At 46.7% G+C, this 21,505-nt stretch overlaps 2 protein-coding genes and 1 long non-coding RNA gene across 3 annotated transcripts in view; 1 reads left to right on the top strand and 2 right to left on the bottom strand.

Moving 5' to 3' along the window:
* Window positions 1-584, bottom strand: part of GTF3C1 (general transcription factor IIIC subunit 1) — a 74,941-nt gene extending 74,357 nt beyond the window's left edge. Inside the window, exon 1 of the mRNA XM_027051143.2 lies at window positions 283-584. Coding sequence (XP_026906944.1) covers window positions 283-503 — 221 coding nt within the window. The 5' untranslated portion in view covers window positions 504-584. The remainder of the gene's footprint in view (window positions 1-282) is intronic.
* A 3-nt stretch (window positions 585-587) lies between these two features.
* Window positions 588-21,505, top strand: part of KATNIP (katanin interacting protein) — a 194,434-nt gene continuing 173,516 nt past the window's right edge. The window contains exons 1-2 of the mRNA XM_027051144.2: window positions 588-789; window positions 19,243-19,298. Of these exons, the coding sequence (XP_026906945.2) occupies window positions 603-789; window positions 19,243-19,298 (243 nt within the window). The 5' untranslated portion in view covers window positions 588-602. The remainder of the gene's footprint in view (window positions 790-19,242; window positions 19,299-21,505) is intronic.
* On the bottom strand, window positions 4,272-11,630 carry LOC128313664 (uncharacterized). The gene is made up of 3 exons (XR_008294667.1): window positions 10,883-11,630; window positions 8,710-8,792; window positions 4,272-5,350 (listed from the first exon to the last, which is right to left on the bottom strand). It is a non-coding gene; the product is annotated as an uncharacterized LOC128313664 (long non-coding RNA).

The following is a 21,505-nucleotide window of genomic DNA, read 5'->3' on the forward strand; positions in this document are numbered from 1 at the left end:
GCTCACCACCACCCAACACCCACACGGACATAATGGGACATCATGAGATAACCCTCAACTCCATCGAACGCCCGGGCTCTACCAGGCCCGAGGAACCCCCAGTCAGCCTTACACCCAGGCCTCCCCCCCCCCCCCCCCCCGCCCCACGACTCACGGTCCTCCCCGGGCTCCACTCCTATCTCCCACCCCCTCCCGTCAGAACCTGGGCCCCTCCCAGAGCCATCGGACCCCGGGCTCTGCGCCTGCCCTCTCGCCCGCCCGCCGCAGGACCAGGCCGCTGACCGGTCCTGGAGCTGGAGGTCGGGTCGCTCTCGAGGCTCTTCATAGAAGCTGATGCCCGGGTGCGTGGCAAGGGCCCGCCACAGGAACTCCTGCGTGTAGGGCTCCAAAGGCAGGGGGAAGGGCGGCACTCGCGTCTCCAGACGGCTCCACAGCGCAGGCAGACACAGGCCATCAAGCCCCTCGAGGGCCACCTCGTCCAACAACGACTCCAGCGCGTCCATTGCTACTTCGGTGGGCAGCTCCCCCGGCGCCTGCGCACCAGGACACTAAAGGCCCTCCAGCGCGCCTGCGCACAACCTTCGGCAGCCCTGAGAGGCGGGATGGACTTTGAGATCCGAGGAGGAGTGCCAGAGCGCCGATGCGACGTCACTCCCTTTGGGGGCGGGCTCAGTCCCTGGATCTCCACCGCCATTGGTCCGGAACCCCGCAGTAACCAGGGGAACTGCAAACAGTGTAGGGGCCGCTTCCGGTTCGAGCACCCGGAACCGCCGCCTCTAGGGATGGAAGGTGAGTGTCCGTGGGCCCCTCCGGGCGGTCGGGCAGTTATTCTTTCACCTCTCCTGAGGCTTCCCCGGACAGAATCCTAGGCCGGAGAGCCCTGGACCACCACTTCCTGACCCATGGTGGCCCCCGGTCTGAGGGAAAGGGAGCCTTAGTGATCCGGGATGGCCAGAAGAGGCTGGGGGGAGTGGTCAGTGGTGTGGCCAAGGTGCAGAGCTGTGGTCGTGTAGGAACCCGGTACAGGCTGGGGGCTCAGAAGAGGTTTAGAGTGGAAAGGAAAAGTGGAAGTCCGAGGGCGAGGGGGTCCTGTGTGTCTTCCTCGGATGTGGAACTGTGCAATCTGGGAGTTGGTACGGGAGTAAGCGTCACCCTGGGGAGTGCGGTCGTCAGCAAGTGGGAGAAGGGAGTTGGTAAGGTGGGTGGGGGAATTCTAGGGCATACTCTCTTTATGAGCTCTGGTGAGAGTAATTAGTACCGTCCAGTGCCAGGAACTCTGTAAGCTCTCTCAAGCAACACCTCGTTAAGCTTCAGAACAGCCCTTTGAGGTCAGTAGTGTTCTCCTGTTTTGCAAATGAAGCAACTGAGGTTCAAAGAAGTTAACTTGCCCCTAACCAAACAGCCCACAAGTGGCAGGGTGGGTAAGAAAGCCAGACACTCTGCCTCTGGAACCAAATTATGGAGTTTGAGATTTGAAGCGGGTTTCAGAGGCCCTTCATTCCAGAAGTTGCAAATGCAGATATATGTAGGGACAAGTCTGGCGGGCTGGATTGGGCTGCGACTGAAAATCAATTCGCCTTTTGAAAGGAAAGCGTCTCACTCGGCTCCAACCTATTATTTTCCTGGGGCACTTCTCTAAATACCGGGACAGCCAATCAGTCTGAAGGCCAGATGGAGCCTGTGGGCCACTGTTTGGAGGTCCCTGATTAGAATCATAGAATCGACCATGGGAAGCAATCTAAAAATAGGCTACTCGGATCTCATTTTGAAGATAGGAGGACTAACGTTTAGACAGACTATTAGGGTCTATGCTAGAATCCAGATCAGTTTTCTCATTTCACCACTAAGAGGGATTTGTTCCTTTGTGATATCCACTTAATGCAGTGTGGGATTTTTTTTTTTTTAATTGAATAATCTGATGTGTGCTTAAAAGACGCTTTGCCCTTTGTACTTCAGAGGTACTGTAAAATGTCATTTGCAGGTTTGCCTTGTGGGAAGATCAATGTAATGTTTCTACAGAACAACAGTTCTCAAATTTTTTTGGTCTCAGGACTCCTTTATGCTCTTACCTCAGAAGAGCGTTGTTTATGTAGATCTGTGAAATATACCATATCAGAAATGAAAGCTGAGAAAACCTTAAAACATTCATTTATCAACTTATTTAAAAATAACAATGAACCCATTACTTCTGAATATAAATAATAATTTTAATGAAACATAGCTTTGCGCCCCCGCCCCCAAAAGTAGTAGGAAGAGTAGTAGTGGCATTATTTTACATTTTCTTAAATCTCTTCAATGTCTGGCTTGATAGAAAATAGCTAGACTCTCATTTCGGCTTTGGCAACCAAACGTGTGTTTTCTGGCTGATGTATATGAGCAAAGTCTGGCCTCACACAGATATATAGTTGGAGCAGGGACTATTTTAATTGCCTTTTCAAATACCATTCTTTTTTGATCCTACACCAAGACTTAGCAAGTGGTAATTCTTGAAGGTTATGTGCAGTGTGGCATCTGAAACCATATTGGTGAACTTTTATACTCGATTGTATTAAAATCCATTGGTTTATCATGCCCTTTGGTTGGATATTTTACCCATGTATGATTTTGTTACATTAAATGTTTGTCATTTAGGAAATGTTGATTTACCGAGTTATACAAATCTTCCAAATGTTGACATTTTAAAAATTCCACTATTAATATCAAATAGAATGTCATCATGATATCAAAAAAAATCACATTTGTTAATATAACTACCATATAAGCTGTTAAACTCAAGGTAGTAAGAAACAAGTTTTCATTTGGGCAACAAACACTGTCAGTTGGGTATTTGGGACAGACTCATTTTTTTTTTTTTTTTTTTATATATTTGAGAAAAGTTTGAATAATGATAGTTTGTTGTTCATTTAAGTGCAAATGGCATTCAGTATCATACGTGGCTAGTTCAGCTGGTAACTCAAACAAGCACAGGGGTGTTTTCTGGGATCAACTGTTGTACTTTGGCACATAGCAGAAGTGCTCGATGTGTACTTCCCATTTTGTCACACACAGTATTAAAAAGTTGTATACTCAAGGAATGAAATGTAATAATATTAATTTCTACTATTTTATAAGATATTCTTAGGTGAAAATGATTTTTGTTTTGTTTTGTTTTATCGTGAGTATGTGGTAGTAAAGAATATAATGACTAATAACACAGTTTGGTGCTGCTGCCTTGTAGAGATTCAGGCCACAAACAGTTTTACCTACCGCTGCTTTCACATCATCAGTGCAAATATTGACTGATGTAAATAAAAAAAGCTTTAGAATTATGATGAGAATAGTTTTGTCTTTGTGGATCTCTTTTCCTCCTAGGGTCTGTGGAAGATAGTTTGAGAACTATTGCTGTAGGCCATTTTCAAGAAGTCTACGTTGTTACCATGTCAGCACTCCTAGAACATTATCATGGCCTAATAGAGGAACCTGTTAATTTTCAGACTGGTCACAAACAAGAAAAGCTTGTTCTCTTTTAAGAAAGCATTTGCCCTAAGATTAGATTTAGCATTCAAAGGATCCCTTTTTCCATTACTATTTTTAAAACTTAGATTTACACAACAATTTTGTACGCACATACCTGTTGGGTAAAGTGAAGCATACCGTGATGAATTGTGATTCTAGCCAACTAGGTAGGCCTTATCAAAAGGATGTTTACTTCCTAAACTTACAAAAGCTTAAGTATCTACCAAGTATCCCCAAACTGGATTGTAGTTTGGTTAATTCTGCATGTCCAAATCACCATGGTTTTTCACAACATTTTTCCTGACCCATTGGTTTTGACTTTGGGCAGGTTTTATCTGGCTCTGCAATACATCATAATGTAATACTGATATATTTCGGGGGCCGTGTATCTGTGGATTCATATCTTGATGGGTATTCTTACCCCTCTGAGCTTCAGTTTTCCTGTCAATAAAGTCAAGCTGATGAGAAGGCTTACTTTGTTTTGTTTGCTAGCCCAATGGTGAATTGAACAAGACTACGCATGAATGCACTTAACACCAAGTCTGGTATATAAAAAGTGCTCCTCATGGTAACTAATGCTGTCATTAGCCGCAAATGGGCAGACTTCAGCTGGCGGAAGAGGGAGGAAGGAATCTGATGAAGCTCTCTAGCAAATAATAATCTTTGTAATTAGCTCACTGTTTATTTAAAAAGAAAAGCTGACGTGCTACATTTTGTATTTACCTGAAAGTAAACTGGCAATGTGTGAGTCTTCTGCCCTGGATAATGTGTGAGTCTTCTGCCCCGGATATATATTAAATTTTTTGATGTTTATTTATTTTCAGGAGACAGAGAGAGACAGAGCGTGAGCAGGGGTCGGGGGGGTGAGGGAGGGCGGGCAGAGAGAGAGGGAGACACAGAATCTGAAGCAGGCTCCAGGCTCTGAGCTGTCAGCACAGAGCCCAATGTGGGGCTGGAACTCACGAACTGTGAGATCATGATCTGAGCCGAAATCCGACACTCAACAGACAGAGCCACCCAGGCGCCCCCAGTCTTTTGCCCCTGAAGGGTTCATCTTTATGTTAAAGTCACATTTCCCCCAGCGCTTTTAAAATATGGTTTAGGAAAAAAAAAATTTCTACTCAGTTTTCAAGGAACATAATAATTAGACAAAAGTTCAGCACATCAACATAATTAGAAAGGATTTTAAAGCTGTTCATTTGCTCTTGCTCTCCCTAGAGCAAATATTCAACATTTCCCCTGCTTATACTGTTCATTTGCTTAGTACACTTTCTCATAGAATTAATAACGCCAAGATGAAATTTAGCCTAGCTTGTCTAAATAAGCCCAAACTGCAAAACGGGCGACGAGTGAACTAGTAAGGTTTTGTTGGAAGTATGCTATCCACGTGTCTGGTCTGTTTCATTCTGGTGTGGTATTCACCTGGACTCCTGGTGATTTGTTTGTTTCCCTTGCTACGTAAAATAAGCCAAGCCAAAAATGATATGAAATAAAATAAAGCAAGCATTCAGCGGGCAAAATAAACACGTGGTCCATGTAATCTCTTTGTCTGTTCTGTCTTCGTTCCTTCTTTGCGCCCATCCTTGAGTCGGGTTCATTTCTCCCCTCTCCCTATTTCACAGTATTCATCCCCAGCTGCGATTTTAACCTACAGGAACTTGGCACAGCACGGTTTGCTTGTTCTTCCTTAGGGCATTCATTTAGTAACTCCACATTCCAGTGCCTTCTGCGCACCGGAATCCAGAGATCTCAAGATGATTGAGACTGGATCCAGGCGAAGGGGAGTTCATTGTATTACTCTTAAAACTTCCTGTAAAGTTCTTTTTTTCAACATATTAGTTCCAACATTTTTCACCTTAAAAAAAAAAGAAAGATGTAGCAAATTTGAAAACGAATTCTTTATGTCAGAGGTTACACACTGGGGGCCTCCGAACGAATGAGCCCACAATCCTGTTTACTTGGCCCATAATGTTTTGTTTTTTCAATTTTTGAATGAGTTGTCAACATTGGAAGATTGGGAGATTTCTCATAAATATCTGATTGTGGGATTTTCTTTGAAAATCAATGAAGTCTCTCAGCACCGAATCAGAATTCTGTAGGCAACAACCTCCTCACAGCTAGAGCTAACGGAGACCACCCTTTTAGAAGGGAGGTGCCCTTTCCAATTTGTCACAGCACCTACCTGACTGGCCACCTACCTGAACTCCATTGCCTGCGTTCCCTGCCTGGGCCCCATAGGCATCTGAAGCAACAATTCTACTCTTATATTAACTTGGACAATGTTGGAATCCTTATGAATTATTCCTGTGGGGCATACTGTGCTGTATATACTTGTTCACTTAGTTTCAGTCTGAAAAAAAAGGGGGGGATATATTCCCTGCCCTTAAGAACTTCATAGTCTGGGGACACCTGGGTGGCTCGGTCGGGTGAGTGTCCAACTCTTGGTTTCAGCTCAGGGCATGATCTCAACAGCTCGTGAGTTCGAGCCCCTCGTAGGGCTCTGGGCTGATGGTGCAGAGCCTGCTTGGGATCCTTTCTCCCTCTCTCTGCCCCTCCCCCACTCACTCTGTCTCTGTCTCTGTCTCTCTCAAAATAAATACATAAACTAACAAAAAAAAAAAAAAAAAGAAAGAAAGAAAAGAACTTCATAGTTTGGTGAGAAAGCCAGTCATAAACAGATAACTAGAATCCAACCTGGGAGTTCCTGGAAGATGACATTCGTGAAGGTCTTCCCCTTTCTCAAAGGAATCTGCCTCACTGCCTACTTTTGCAAATAAAGTTTTATTGGAACATAGCTAAGCCCCCCTCTGCATATAAATGCACACAGTCTGTGGCTGTTTCCATGCTTCGTTGGCAAAGTTGATTTGTTGTGACAGAGACCGTATGGCCCACAAAGCCGGAAGTATTTACTATCTGGTCCTTCACTGGAAAGGTTTGCTGACTCCTTCCATGGGGGATCCATTCGATTTGACGCTTGAGACAGCTCCATATGCTACTCACTGTAATTGGGCCCATTTGCACCCACGTGGCCAGCACGTAGCAGAACCAGGACTCCACCAAATAAAGCACACACTCTAGAATTTACATATGTCTAGAGTATGTCGTCAAAGACCTGTTTCAAACTTGTCCCTGCCAGGGTGTCGCCAGGTTGTCTCACCTAGGGGGTGAGTCTGTGGGCGAGACTCCCTCTTAGGCTGATGGGAGAACAAACAGTTTAAAAGGCACTGCCCTGGGGACGCCTGGGTGGCTCAGTCGGTTAACTGGCCGACTTCCGCCCAGGTCACGATCTCATGGTTCATGGGTTCCGACCCCACATCGGGCTCTGTGTTGACAGTTCAGAGCCTGGAGCCTGCTTTAGATTCTTTGTCTCCCTCTCTTTCTCTGTCCCTCCCCTGCCCATGCTCACTCTCTCTCTCTCTCTCTCTCTTAAAAGCAAATAATAAAAAAAAAGGCACTGCCCTTGACCCTTGCTCTTGGCTCCCTCAGGACCTGACTCTGTGGCTGCTCCTCTGTTTACACATAAGAGAGGGCTTACACGAGCAGTATGGTTGCTTGGAAGCTGGAGCTTGGTGCTGTTTACAGATCACTTTATATAAGAGTAAGGAAGTATCAGTTGCCCTCAATAGCACTGGACTGACTGCTGATGCCCCGTGGGATTTGAACGGCTTGACCCTTGTAGCTTTAAATCAGACACAGCACCTTAAATCAGAGAATTTCCCTGGGGAAACAGTGTCTTTCCCTTCCCCTGTCCCTTGGTTGGTCTGCTGGTCTCTAACCTCATATTTAGATACCCACCTACCCACCCACCCTCCTGCCCAGAGGTATTATACTGGGCTGAACTGGGTCCGTTGATGTGTTTTCCCATATTTAAAAATAGTGATTTCCCATAAAAACCGGGGCTATTTAGTCTCTTGATAGAAGGGTGCTTTGGCCCTGCTGGGCCTGCATTCCCAAACAGCCCTGGTCCCCAGCACTGAACATTGGTCACCCCTTGGTCTTGGACATGTGATGACAGTTTGACCTCTTCTGGCTGGTAGCACCTGTCATCAAGTGCTCTTTTCTTGCATTGAGAATATTCGCCTGAGCCTATGGGCACCTGAAAATTAACCCCTGCCCAAGCCACCTCGGAAAGCTGGCTGTTTCTTGCATACGCTATATTCTTTTCCACCTCCCTGCCTTCCCCTTGCCGTGTTCCCTGCCACCTGTCTCCTTCTTTCAAGTCACCTCCACGCTGTAGATGATGGTGACCGACATCACCTGCTGAATTAATCCTCCCACATGACGGGATCCCATAGCCCTCATGTCCCATGCTGTATTACAGGTGTTGGGCTCCGAGCCTTTTCTCCTCTTTGGAGATAGAGACCCACTCCTGTTCCTTTATATGCCCAACACTTGGCCCAAGGAGTGGCACAGGGAGATGTTCATGAGTGTTTGCTGGGCTGACGTCATAATCAGGGAAGAGATGAACTGATCTGTCCCTTAGCGAATTGGTAGCTGGTCTCCATAAAGCAGGCAGGGAAAAAGTCCTTGCAGCTCAATCTTCCTCTTTCCCCCAGACGTTGCCCTTTGGAGTAGTTCAACCCAGTCCTAATAATATGTCCTGACCTGGCTACCTTTACTGTACCCCTGGCCTCTGTTAGTCTGTACTCCCTCTATTTTTCAGCTAGCATTCTTCCCCCATTTTCTGCCCCAGTGAGTCACCATCACCCCTATCTCCTGCCTCATTTCTAACTCTGATGCTGCCCTGACCCCCCGTAGCTGATGGATTCTCTGGAGACTTAACATGTCATTGGAGGGTTATAGGCAAATGCAGCACCAGGCAGGAAGGTGGGGCGTCACAGATGACTGGTCACCAACCACAGAAGCCCTGCAGGGACCACCACACTCTTATAAACTCTGAGTGAACTTGCAATGCGATGTGTGTGTGTGTGTGTGCACGCACGCACACACACACTCTCTCAAGAATCCCAAACTATTTATGTACCTTTTTATGAACCTACCTAAAATCACAGACAGTTAGATCCAGAAGAGACTTAACAGATCTAGTCCAGGGAATCTGATAGATTTCCAAACTCTGAGGATCCCGTGCAGGAATACAAGTTTAGAAGTCTGCAGGGTCCAGGCAGGTAATGTAAATGACCACAGTGACTGGGGTTTATTTCATTATGCTGCTTGATGTCAGATTCTTTCAACACCTACGTACACTTTGCATACCTGGGACTATTCCTCCATGTCATAAAGGACTCGATTGTCTACTAATTCCTTGAAGCATGTAGCCTCTTCCATACCTCCATCATCTGTAGAAAAGAGATAATAATTGTTCCATCTCCTGGGGTTATTGTGAAAATTAAATGCGTTCATGGATGCAAAGCCCTTAGATCAGGACCTGGCATACGATAAGTATAAATGTGCTAGCTGCAATTAGGGTGATGATGGTAATGATTCTCACTTTTGCTAGAGGTGTGGACACACAGACCTTCACTTTCATCTTTAGGGAGAAGCCTGTCAGACCAAAGTGGCAGCGAGACAGAGAGCTAGGGGGCCAGGAGCCAGAGGATACCAGCCATCTGCCGGCTCCTGACAACTGTTGCCAGGCAGGAAGGCAAGCCTGGTGTTGCCAGATCTTCTAGTTTTTCAAAAACAATCCAGAACTCAGGATTTCTTTTTTTTTTTTTTTTTTTCCAGAACTCAAGATTTTAAAATGTGAAATCTCCCAAGCTGTTGGCTGCAAAAAAAAATTTTTTTTAAAACATTATGGAGACCAAACAAATGTCTGTGGCCTGGATTCAGCCAGTTGAGTAACTTCCGATCTGGTCTGATTGCTGTCATTTATCAGATGTGGAGGCCGAGGCCTGGGGAGTTAAGGTGGCCACTTGCGGGAGAACCAGCCTGGATCCGTTTCTGTACCCGCCCCGCCGCCATTGCAAAGCCTCCCTCCTGATGAGCCTTTGTGGTGGGAAGTCCTGCCTCTTGCATGATTTGAGGTGGAGATTTTATTTTAAGCCTGCAGAAGGCAACTCTGAAAAAACCAGGGCAGAGGATTGGACTCGCTCTCCTGCTCTCCCTGTTCAAGTTAGAGGTGCTCACTCTGTGAGCCTTCCTCATCTTGGAGAGGAGAAGAAGGAGCAGAGTGCGGAGACCGACCAAGGGGGTTCTGGTCCTGAGGCCACATGACCTTGGGAGATTGGTTACTTCATCTCTCAGTGCCTGGACTCTTAAATTATAAAATAGAGATTAATAGGAGGACTACGTCATAAGGCTGCCGTGAGAATCATATGAATTCATCTATTTAAAGCCCTTAAGGGGCGCCTGGGTGGCTCAGTCAGTTGAGCATCTGACTCTTTTGATTTTGGCCTAGGTCGTGATCCCACGGTCCTGGGATCGAGCCCCGCCTCGGGCTCTGCACTGAGTGTGAAGCCTGCTTAAGATTCTCTCTCTCTCCCTCTCTCTCCCTCTCTCTCCCTCTCTCTCTCTCTCTCTCTCTCTCTCTCCCCCCTCCTCCCTCTGACCCTCTCCCCCACTCCTGCACTCTCTCTCTCTCTTTCTCTAAAATAAAAAAAATTAAAAAATACTTTTAAAAGTTTACTTTAAAAAGTAAATTAAACAATAAAGCCCTTAACAGAGCCCCTGGATGGCTCAGTCAGTTAAGCATCCAACTTCAGCTCAGGTCATGATCTCATGGTTGGTGAGTTTGAGCCCTGCATGCAGCTTTCTGCTGCACAGAGCCCATTTCAGATCCTCTGTCCCCCTCTCTCTGCCCCTTCCCCACTCTCTCTCTCTCTCAAAAATAAATAAACATAAATAAAGCTCTTAAAATGGTACCCAGTACTTGATAGGTTCTCAGTAAGAATTAGCTGTCAGAGGCAGGAATGTATCTTTTTCTTTAGGATTCTGGGGGATCTCATGCATCATTTCTTACGGTTTCCAGGGCTGTTTTGCCGATCATTGGGGTGGGGGGTGTGGAACGCAAATACTGAGAAGACACTTTAATTTGTATGTGTACACACGTGCTCACATAGATTCACAAACGCCGTGTCCCCACTTGTGTTCAGCCAGGAGCTGGGATGGAAGGATGGGGCTGGGCTGGCGGGTGTAGTTGGAATGCGTTTGGGAACTTGTGTGATGGATACAGAGGTCGACCAAAGTACATTTTAGCCTGGGAAGCATGTTGTCACATAAGCCACTGATTAGATTACAGAAGTGTGGCACTTTCTTATCTTTACCGTTTCAAATGAAGAAAAATCAATATTTTCCAATTATCTCCAGTGGTGTATTAAACCCACTTTGTCATATTTCATTTCACCATCTGAGAAAAAGCAGGGGGGGAAGGATCAGGAAAATACATTGTGAGAGAAGATGAAGTCTTTACAGCTTCTCGTACTCTTACCTCTTGTCCTCCCAGCATTTATCCATTCAAAAAATTTGGTCATTCATTCATTCATTCATTCATTCACAGACTCCAGGGATGTCTACTGATGTCTCTTCTGATGAGGGAGCATAAGGCAAGCCGAAGGCCAAGCACAAGCTAGCATACCTCCCATCCCCCACCCCAGGTGGGAGACGTATATTCCTCGTGGACTCCTGGCTGCCTAAGAACAGAGGAAAGGACAGAAAACAAATGGTTAACTGATAGAGATCGCAGTCCTGCAGGACGCAAGTCTCCATCCATTTACAAATACCTTAGTAAATTACAAGAAAAAGGCAATCTTATCAATAGCCTAATCTCCAGAAACCTATAGGCTTGTTTCCTGGAGCCCCAACATCACCCTCCCCTCCATAGTGATGTGGGGGAACAAAGGCAAGAAGGAAATGGCAGGTAAAATTCAATTTCCTTATAACCTGCAGCCAGGTGACAAACACTTGAGGCAGGCAGAGTAAAACCTTCTCCAGGAACTCCCTACTGTCCTAATGCTTCGCTAGAGGGAAAAACAACCTTAGCTTGACAATAGCTAGGCCTCCAGTGATCTGTGAGGCTTTAGCATATGGAAAATCCCTTTTAAGAAACTTCCTCTTGACTTTACCTCCTCCAACTCCATAGTATATAATAGTACTCTTCACAACCCCAGTGCAGCTCTTTCTGCCCATGGGGCCTGTCCCCGTGCTTTAATAAATCTTTTTGCCCCAAAGACATCTCAAGAATTCCTTCTTGGCCATCAGCTCCGGATCCCCACCCCCACTCCAAACCCCATCACCTACTGTGTGCAGGGCACTGCTCTAATCGTTTCATTTGTACTGTCTTAACACTGACAATAGACCGAAATGGAATTACGGTATCGGGGTTTCCAAACAGGTAATGAGAAGCTGAGCCAGACAGGCTGACCCAGAGCCTACCTTCTCTGCTACCGCACGGCATTGTCCCCAGGCTCTCATCTAATTATGAAGGCAGCCAAAGAATGCACGGCTAAGCATTTTTAGAAGTGCACAAGAAAATGTGCATAACAGTGTGCAGGTTATAAATAACCATTTCTAGCTGCCAGCTGCTGTTTGGGTTTGGAGAGGAAAAGAGGATCTTAGCATGACTTGTTTATCTCAGGTAATTTGGCAGTAAACTGGGTCCCGGGAATTTGAGTTACACAGAAAATGCAAAGGAAGAGTGACAGGGATATTGTTTCGGGCTTTCAGGAGACAGAATGTAACTTCAAGTCCCAGAACCAGCCTGGAGGCAGCACATGGGGAATTTGAAAGAATTTGAAAGTGTGTCGCAGAGCCCACGTTTACCTGTCTTCCAAACAGTCATGCTTTTTGTCTAACAGATTTCTGTTGCTATGATGAAATTTCCTTAAAGAGCTCTCCCCCTCGCCCCCCTCCCCCCCGCCATGGTTCTGCGGCATCGAGGTAAATAATGGAAAATTTTCTAGTCTTCTGCCTAGTTACCTATTAGGTTAGAAACTAGAAGCCTGTTTTGTTGCATCTGTACAGAGCTTTACATTTTTTTTTTTTGTAATTGTCAATATTTAAAATTAGAAGCTGTCTTATAAGACTGGACTTCTGGAAAAATCTGATCCAACAAGACCGGGGCCCGCATTCCTGCATGGAAACAGGCGGTAGGAGCCAAACAGTGATTGCCCTTGAGGCTGGGCAGGCTTCTGGGTCCGCCTCCCTGCCTCCTTACTCTGCCACAGGTATCTTTGCAAACCAAGGCTGTAGGTGGAAGTCATGATCAAGGTCCAGGAAGCTGGCATGGGGCTGAAGGCACGTGGGGGCGGGGTGCTCCCATTCCTGGGCTTGACAAGGGGGTGCCGGCAGGCACCAGGGTGTACTGAACACTGGATTAGCAGCCAGAATGACTGGTTGTTAACCAGGTTCTTCCCCTTCCTTGCTCTGTGACCTTGGGCAAGTTATTTTGCTTCTCTGAGCCACGTGGCTTTGTTGTGCATGATAAGGGAATCTTAAGAGCTCTCACCTGGGGAAGAACATGGAGTTGTGGGTGGGGGGGGGGGGGCGCGTGTAGATGCTCTGGTAAGCACTAGGAAACCACGATTCCCAGGCAACCCATCCGGACAGGTCTCGATTTTCCTTTCCTTGTTCTTGCTTTTTTCTTTTTCCTAAAATACTGCGTTGTCTTTCCGGCAAAGCTTCGGGGTGCTGAAGTTCACAGAGGCTACTCCCCTCTCCCCCCGTAGACCACCCTCTTAGGTTCTCTCATGGGAACGTTCTACAGCGTTTCCCATTGTTTGGTTTTGTTTTTAATTTGAATCTGGCTTTTGGACATTTAATATTTTAAGTTTCTTTTAATTTTCTCGATAGAAAATGGGTCCAAACCATTCAAAAATCAAAACAATATAAAAAGTAACAGTGAGGCACCCTGGATTGTTCAGTCGGTTAAGTATCTGACTCTTGATTTAGGCTTGTACATCATCTCACGGTTCGTGAGTTCAGCCCGCATTAGGTGTTGCACTGACCCTACGGAGCCTGCTTGGGATTCTCTCGCTCTCCCTCTCTCTCTGCCCCTTCCATGCTTTCTCTCCCTCAAAATAAATATATAAATGTCAGAAAAAGTGACAGTGAGCTGTTGCATTTGTGCATGTACCTCTGGGTGGTTCTCTATACAAACAGAACCCATGTAGTCTTCTTTTCCTCTTTCTTAGAGAAAAGATCATATCCTACATATACTTTCTGCCTATTGATTTTTTTTCACTTGACATATGACTGTCTTATATATAAGCAGCTTGCCCATTCTTTCTTCCAGCATTCCATTTCATTTGTGGATTCACCCTATTCAGCCAGTCCCTACTGACGGACTCACCCATCATTTCCAACAGTTGTTATTGCAAATTGTGATACAGTGAATACCCTTGTGCATTTGTTTCCCATTCGTGGAGGTGATTCTTTACAGTAGGTTCCTGGAAGCGATATTGCTAGCCCCAAAGGAAAAATGCATTCGTACTTTTGAGGATATTGTCAAAACACCTTTCCAAAGGGAGTCTGTCATTTTGTACTTCCCCCAGCAATGCTCAAAGCTCCCACCAGCTTTCTAGCTCTCGCCAACGCTATCTTGTCAAGCCTCTGATTTTTGCCAGTCGGACTGGTGAGACTAAGTGGTATTTCAGTGAGATATTTGTCATTTAAATAAAGTTCCAGAGATATATAAAATGAGAGCAACATAAGCCCTCGTATTTGGACAACAGAAGAAATCGGCTCATTTGAGTAACCTCATGGCGGCACCATACCCCAGTGGAGAGAAGCAAGCTCTTTGTTCGAAGCTCCTTTGCACTGGGAAGGTCCCTGCATGGCCCCTCTTTCCACTGAATTTGTTCTCCAAAGCCCAACTCTTTCTGCCGAGGCTGAGCATTTCACCTGAGTAGATGGGAGTGAGCGTCTAATGCCGAGCCTTACCGTTTTGGCCACTTTATGGCATTTACCTGGCTGGCCGGCAACGCCATCTTCTTGGATAATTGGGGAATCATTTTTATCTAACCCCCTTATGAATTGCTCTAGGAGTGCAAAGTACACTCAAAAGCTGCGTCGCAGAAAGAATTCCTTAAATCAGACTCCCTCCCTGGCACATTCTGGTGTTCTTGTACTTGTCTTCAAAGCCCTGACTGAGGAGCAGTGTGGCCCAGTGGTTAGGAGCGTAGGCTCTGGAGCCAGACTGCTCAGATCCAGGTTGAGGCTTCTCTAGTCACTAGCTGCGTGATACTGGGCAAGCTTCCTAACCTCTTTGGATCTCAGTGACCGCATCTGACAAGTGGGATGATAATAGTGCCTATTTCTTGGATAGCTGAGAGGAGCACATGAGTTGGTTCACGTACTTAGCCTTGAGCTCAGTGCCGGGCACATAGTAAACCTGACTAAGGTGAGCTCACATGGTAATGGCAGCGATTAACATGCTTGTGATTGTGATAATGTTAGTGACGCTCGTGATTAGGAGCACACTGAGCCTGTCACTTACCAGATACATTTGTGTGGACTTGAAAAAGCAGCTCAATCACTCACTCAAAGTTTGTGTCTCATTTCTTCCTTGGTTTGTGCCAAGGGCATAGTACTGTCCACCTTTTTTTTTTAATGTTTATTTATTGTTTTAGAGAGAGTGAGAGAGCATGAGTGGGGGAGGGGCAGAGAGAGAGAGAGAGAGATAGAGAGAGAGAGAGACACTGAAAGCAGGCTCCAGGCACTGAGCTGTCAGCACAGAGCCCGATGCAGGGCTCGAACCCACAAACTGTGAGATCATGACCTGAGCTGAAGTTGGATGCTTTACTGACTGAGCCACCCAAGCGCCCCATGGTGCTGTGCATCTAAAGCAAGAGTCAGCAAACTGTGACCAACCGGGCTGACAACTGGCCTGCAGCCTGCATTTGTGAATAAAGTTTTATTGGAACACAGTTGCGCCCATTTGTTTACATATCGTCTGTAGCTGTTCTCTCGCCACAATCTTTACCGTCTGGCCTTTTACAAGACAAGTTCGCTGACCCCTGACCTCCAGGAGTGGTTCTGAGGATGCAGGGGATGAAGGCTGTGTGTTGAACCTGGCACGTAGTAGGTGTCCGGTTCAGTGGAGCATTCACATTCATGAACTTGGTGCCTGGTCCTCAGCCTCCCCCGCTGCCACTCTTCTACCCTAAAGGAAAAATAGAGGGAGTAATTACAATATGAATAATTTAATTAGAAATACCATCAAATGATATCAGGCATATGTATTTTTATCATGCACCGTACATTTCACATCCTAAGTAGTCCACAGCAGTGGATGTAAAAGGCTGTGTCCTGTGGCCTGCACTTCACAGGAGGCTTAAGGCTTTTTTGAGGGTAATTTTGACGCTGGTTTTCCCTCGCCTGCTGGCTTCAGAAGCTGGCATCCAAGCAAGATGCACCTCCCTTCTAAATGGCAGCGATGAATGTTATTATCTGCCTCCAGAGCAAAGTAAAACCAAAGTGTCAGAATCCTCGAACCATTGAAAATAAATCCAAAGTGCGGATAAAATCTCTCTGAAGTCGTAAGTGGGAGCGTAGTATTATATGCATTCGCACCCTTTTTTTTTTTTTTCCTTTTCCCCGGGCACACATCGGTTTTGTAACGCGACGTACACGTGTATCATTTACATTTGGCCTTATTTATCGTCTCATGGCTGAAGCTGACAGGTCACCTTGCAAAATGCAGGGGAACACCCCCTTAATTTTGCAAGCAGCATTTATTGATATTAATGTCACCTTCTTCCACCTCCCTCCCTGACTGTCATGAGAATAAAACGAGATATAAGTAGGAAGATACTCCGAGAAGCTAAGTGCAGTAGACAGGGGCAATGTAATCTCATTTCTTCCGTCCTTGGTGAGAAGGAGCAGTCTCCACATTGAGCTTCCTGGAACAGAGAGAGAGGGGCTCAGTGGCCTGAGGACACAGGCGTTAGGGAACAAGCGTGTATAATGAGAGTGAATTTTCTTCACTGGAAAGTAAGCAAATTGTTTCCCAATTTAATGAACAAGAAGCTCCTTTTGAAGTTTATGTATTTATTTTGAGAGAAAGAGAGTGCATGAGCGTGAGTGGGGAAGAGGCAGAGAGACAAGGAGAGAGAGGATCCCAAGCAGACTCCACGCTCACGGCGGATCCCAACGCGCAGCTCGATCCCACAACCGCAAGATCTTGACCTGAGCCGAAATGAAGAGTTGGTTGCTTAAGCAACTGAGCCACCCAGGCGCCCCATGAATAAGAAGCTTCTAATGAACTCCAGGAGAGAGATTTGCTTTCAAAATTCAGTAGTCAAGCTCTGTGTTCTTTGTATTAATGTTTTGTTTTTATGGCCCACCTTAAGACTTTTCTTACTGTTCTCTGTTGGCGTAACCGAATTTTAGAGATGAAAAGCAACCCCAGAGGTGATTTAGCCTAACTCTCATTTAAAATTTAAAAAATAAAATGGGGCACCTGGGTGACTCAGTCGGTTCAGCATCTGACTTTGGCTCAGGTCATGATCTCATGGTTCTCAGGTTTGAGCCCTGCGTCGGGCTCTGTGCTGACAGCTCAGAGCCCGGAGGAGCCTGCGTCGGATTCTGTGTCGCCCTCTCTCTCTGCCCCTCCCCCACTCATGCCCCGTCTCTCTCAAAAATAAACATTAAAAAAAATTTTTTTTAATTAAAAAAAAAAATAGGAAGAAAATATGGCCCAGAGAGATCCTGTGGGATCCTGCGACTTACCCAAGCTCCCGTAAACTGGTCAGCTGTCCACTGGACCAGGTCCCTTGGCATGTGTCTGACTAGCATTGGAGGAGCTATAGCCAGGCTCTGGGGACTGCCTTGTTTGCCCCTGGCCTAGCTCTGCTTTCCTTCTCCCCAGCTTCACTCTGGGCCCTTTTTGCTCCTACTGGGATCCTACTCGCCTCGGGACTGCTTCTGTGAACACCCTGGTCTCCAACCCTCTCTGTCCCCTTCGAGCTCCAGGCCAATCTTCGGGCTCCTGGTGCTGCCCTGTGTGCCCTACCACCCGACATGCCATCCTCTCTCGTTGGCCTTCAGGCCTACGACGAGTCCCTTGACTGACAGCTAGGGCAGGTGTGGACAAGGGTTTCTGGGTGCTGTCCACCCTAGTTCCTGCTCCAGAGCATCAGGGGGCAGGAGGTTGGGATAAAATTGGCCCAACGACCCAGATCACCTGATCCCTGATTCTGGGTCTTTTTTTCTTTTTTTGATTAATAAGCTTTTTTAGAGCAATTTTAGATGGATAGCAAAACTGAGTAGAAAGTACAGAGAGGTGTCATATACCCGCTGTCCGCACACACATACGGCCTTCCCCCGCTGTTGGCATCCAGCATGTCAGTGGTACATTAAGTGGGTGTCTGTGGAACGCAAAGACAGGTATGCAGTCAATTTCAGATCTGTTCTTTCTGCCTTGGCATTCTGTGTCAGTCTGTCCCCCAAGGCAGGAGGGTGCCGACCGCATCAAAGTTCACAGGTGGAAATAGCCCTGCTGTGGCCCTCTGTCTTCTCTGTCTTTCCAAACCAATGTCAAATTCCTGGGGCTGGCATTCTGATCGACTGTGGTTGGGTCAGGGGCCCATGCCCAGTGCCCCATACTGGGGTTGGGGTCCTGTACCACGTCATGGCTGCCAGGGAGGTCCCCGCTGAGGACATGGAGGAGAGTGAGAGAGAAGGAAGTAGTTTAGGGGTGTCCCTGTGAGCTGAGCAGACAACCCAGAAGACATCTATCATACCACGATGCTGTGTAATCCAGAGTGTCTATGCACTCTCCAGCAGCCTCTTTTCTAGATCCTTTTATAATATTGGTGCAAAAATTTGGCCATGGTCAGAGGGTCATCTGTGGACCTTTGCTTTTCCCCTTATTTTCACTTTCTTGGAAAGAGCATCATCCCTTGACTTGTGCTTTATCACCAGCTATGAGGTCCCCCACACCTGTGTAGACCTACCAGAAGCGACCACAACCAGAGACAAACATCTTTCCTCTGAGAGTCAGTCCCCACTTCTTGCCTCTTGATGAGTCATCACTAAGCTTTCTTCCTCCTGCTTTGGCGTGCTCTTGGCTCACGGGACATGTGGTTGTGATTTCCTCATAAATCGCCACCCAAGAGTGAGGCCGGATAGTTTGGAAGACACGTTGCCAAAGCACAGAGGTTCCCACTTTGTGTTTTAAAACCAAGGCCATCCATTAATTTTCCATCAAGGAATCCTTTTACAATGGACACTTCCATAAAAGTTGTGAAAACTGCATTTGGAACAGCATATTTAAACATAATGATGTTGAGCTGTTGAATTTATGCGCACTCTCAAATGTTAGTCTTCCAATTTTCTAAGAAAAGCAACATTCTCTCTGAAATTACCTGTTATATGGGAGATGCGGGTGATTACTGCTAATTCACATCTGCACCATCACCTAGGTGTTGAGTTTGGGGGTTTGGCGAAGCACATTGGTGTGCACTCATCAAAGGTTATGTGTATGCGCACAGTGGAAGGCATTTTTGTGGAAGGCATTTTATATAATTCCAAACAATTTAATAAAAATGTAATTCGACTGGGAAATCTACAGTCGGCCCTTGCAGAGTGCAGATAATGTTCCAGATTAAAGAGCTGAGGCTTTGTTCATTACAGTCAAATAACGTGAGCGTGTGAATTACCATTTCCTTGCTGTTGGTCTATTTCAAGAGCATGCCATTTTCCCACTATAATAATAGGCTACATTTTCTTAAAATCATTTGATTATGATTGGTCCCGTCTATTCAGTTTGCAAATAAAAAGCTTTCACGGTGATAAACTAGCTGTTTTAAAAGAGCCTTAATCTCTGGTTCTGCTTTTGAACTGCCACAGGTCAGATTCCGCGGAAGGCTGACAGAAGCCGGTCCTGCTCGCGGGAGAAAAAAGAGGTAAATGTGTCACTGGTGAGGGTGGGTGGGAGGCGACTCTGTTTGAAGGCACCTGAGGGAGCATGCTGGTGAATAAGTTTTCCTGGATTTCCTTCTTGCTTCCCTCTGAGTCTCCAGCTTGAATCCGGGACCAAATGCTAGCTGGCAATTAGAGCTCTCAACCAAAGTGTCGCTACATTGTAGTGACAATTTCTTAGGAAGTGTGTCAGTTAGCTTTGTCTGTGTAACTGAGCAATCCCAAACCCACATTTCAGGGATGTGGAACAAGAACTGTGCATTCAGTTGGTGATTCTGTGGGTCGGCCATTGGAGCTGGGCAGGTCTGCTGATTTCCGCTGGACTCACTCAGGCTTTTGCAGTGAGCCGCCGTGTCGCCTTGGGGATGGCTGAGCATCAGTAGTGTGCTTCAGCTCTCTTTGAATGCTTTCTCGTCCACCAGCAAGGCAGCCAGCTTTATTCATGTGGAGGTTCACAGGGCCACGCACATGAAGAGTGGAAGCTGCTGGACCCCCCCCCCCCCCCAGCTGGTGTCACTACTGCTACTTTGTTTCCTTAAAACAGGTCACAAGGCCAGCCCAGATTCGCGGGGTGGGGAAATAGGTCTCACCTCTGGGTGAGAAATCTACAGATACTGTGGCCCTTCTTGAAACCTGCCACACCGAGCCCACTTGCTCTGTGCCCGGCACCAGGGATGAGAGAGACACAGCCCTGGTCTCGGGGTGTGCAGCATGGTCAAAGTCAAAGTCAGAGAGACACGAATAGGGAAAGTTGCAAGACTAGCTGAGCCTGGGAGTACACAGTGATAGCAAGGACCCATAGGTCACTGCAGGGCCCTTTGATGACATCTTCAAGCTCATGGGAGTTTGAATTGGAGTCTTTAGCCACAGACGAGTGTAGGGGTACATGGGTATGCAGGCGTGTGGTTCGTCATAAGTATCGACCAATCCTGAAATTCATCAACACTTACATGTTAACACTCTTGCTTGTAAAGTGACATAATTCCAACAATGAAAAGGAATTTCCCAGGCTAAGCTGGGTCCAGGGGCTCAGAAATGGCCACAACACTTGGTCTTTCTCTTTCCATGTCTGTGTCCTCTGTGTTGGCCTCCCAAACCAGCTCTGAGGAGGCAGGTTGGGGTTGGACTGCAAAGGGCCTTTGCGATGGCTGTCATCCCATCCCCTCTTGTCTCCTTTCTCAACTGTAGCCAGAACAGCCACCATGGGTTTTCTTCTCATTCAAGCAGCCTACCTGGGACGAGGGCTGAGAGATAACTTAGGGACTTGGGTGCTACTAAAAAGATTTAAGTGTCAGCCCCAGTGGACGTTCTAGAAACTGAGCCGGGGTGGATTCCATCACTCCTTTCTGGTAAGAACATTTTTCTGGAAGCAGGAACAGATGTGCACGTCTCCCGCAAAGTCTTTCCAGAGACTAGGGGGTGCAGAGGAGCCCGGAACAGGAGTGAGCACAGGCCCGCAGGCTCCTGGTCCCCCCCTTGGTGACGTGACCTGGGGGTGGGGGGACCAGCACCCCCCCACCCCCCGCTCCCCGCTCCCAAGCCAGGCATGAATTGTTTCGACCTAACCGAGGCTTTTGATCACAGAGTAACAGCATCCCATTTATCTGCATTAAGAAATTTGCTGGGAATCAACAAAGCAGGGCAGCGGGTAACTAGTTGAGATACTCTTTTCCTCCTCAGTCTTTCTCCTTGGCAACAGGGCTTCCTAATTGCCGCTTTCTTGGCTACTCCCATCCTGCCAGTTGCCCCAGAGCATTTCAGATCACTCCGCCTGGCGAAGAGCTTGGAACGAGAAACAAACAAACAAACAAAAAAACCCAAACAAACCAAGAGAGTGGAGATATTTATCACAATATCTGAGAGATTTAAAATGGTTTCAGGCCTTTCTGAAAAAGAGGGTGCTGGTTCTCCTCACAGGGCTTTTGTTTGGTTAGAAAAATAGGAGAAGGAAACTAATGGCAAAAGCTGGCAGATGCTCATCTTGATATAACGTGCTTTTTTCCACCTTCCTCCCCTTTCCGCATCCCTCCCACGCCACCTGTGAAATCTGCTCTTCCTGACACTCTGTGCCTTACACAGGATGCCGGGTATAGATCAGACTCTGTCACCATGAACGGCAAGGAAAAGACAAGCTTGTGGGAACAAGCAGACAGGGAGGTTCTTCGTGTTCCTCCGGTGGTCAGGTGACACG

Source organism: Acinonyx jubatus, chromosome E3 (assembly GCF_027475565.1).
Source record: "Acinonyx jubatus isolate Ajub_Pintada_27869175 chromosome E3, VMU_Ajub_asm_v1.0, whole genome shotgun sequence".
Classification (NCBI taxonomy): Eukaryota; Metazoa; Chordata; class Mammalia; order Carnivora; family Felidae; genus Acinonyx; species Acinonyx jubatus.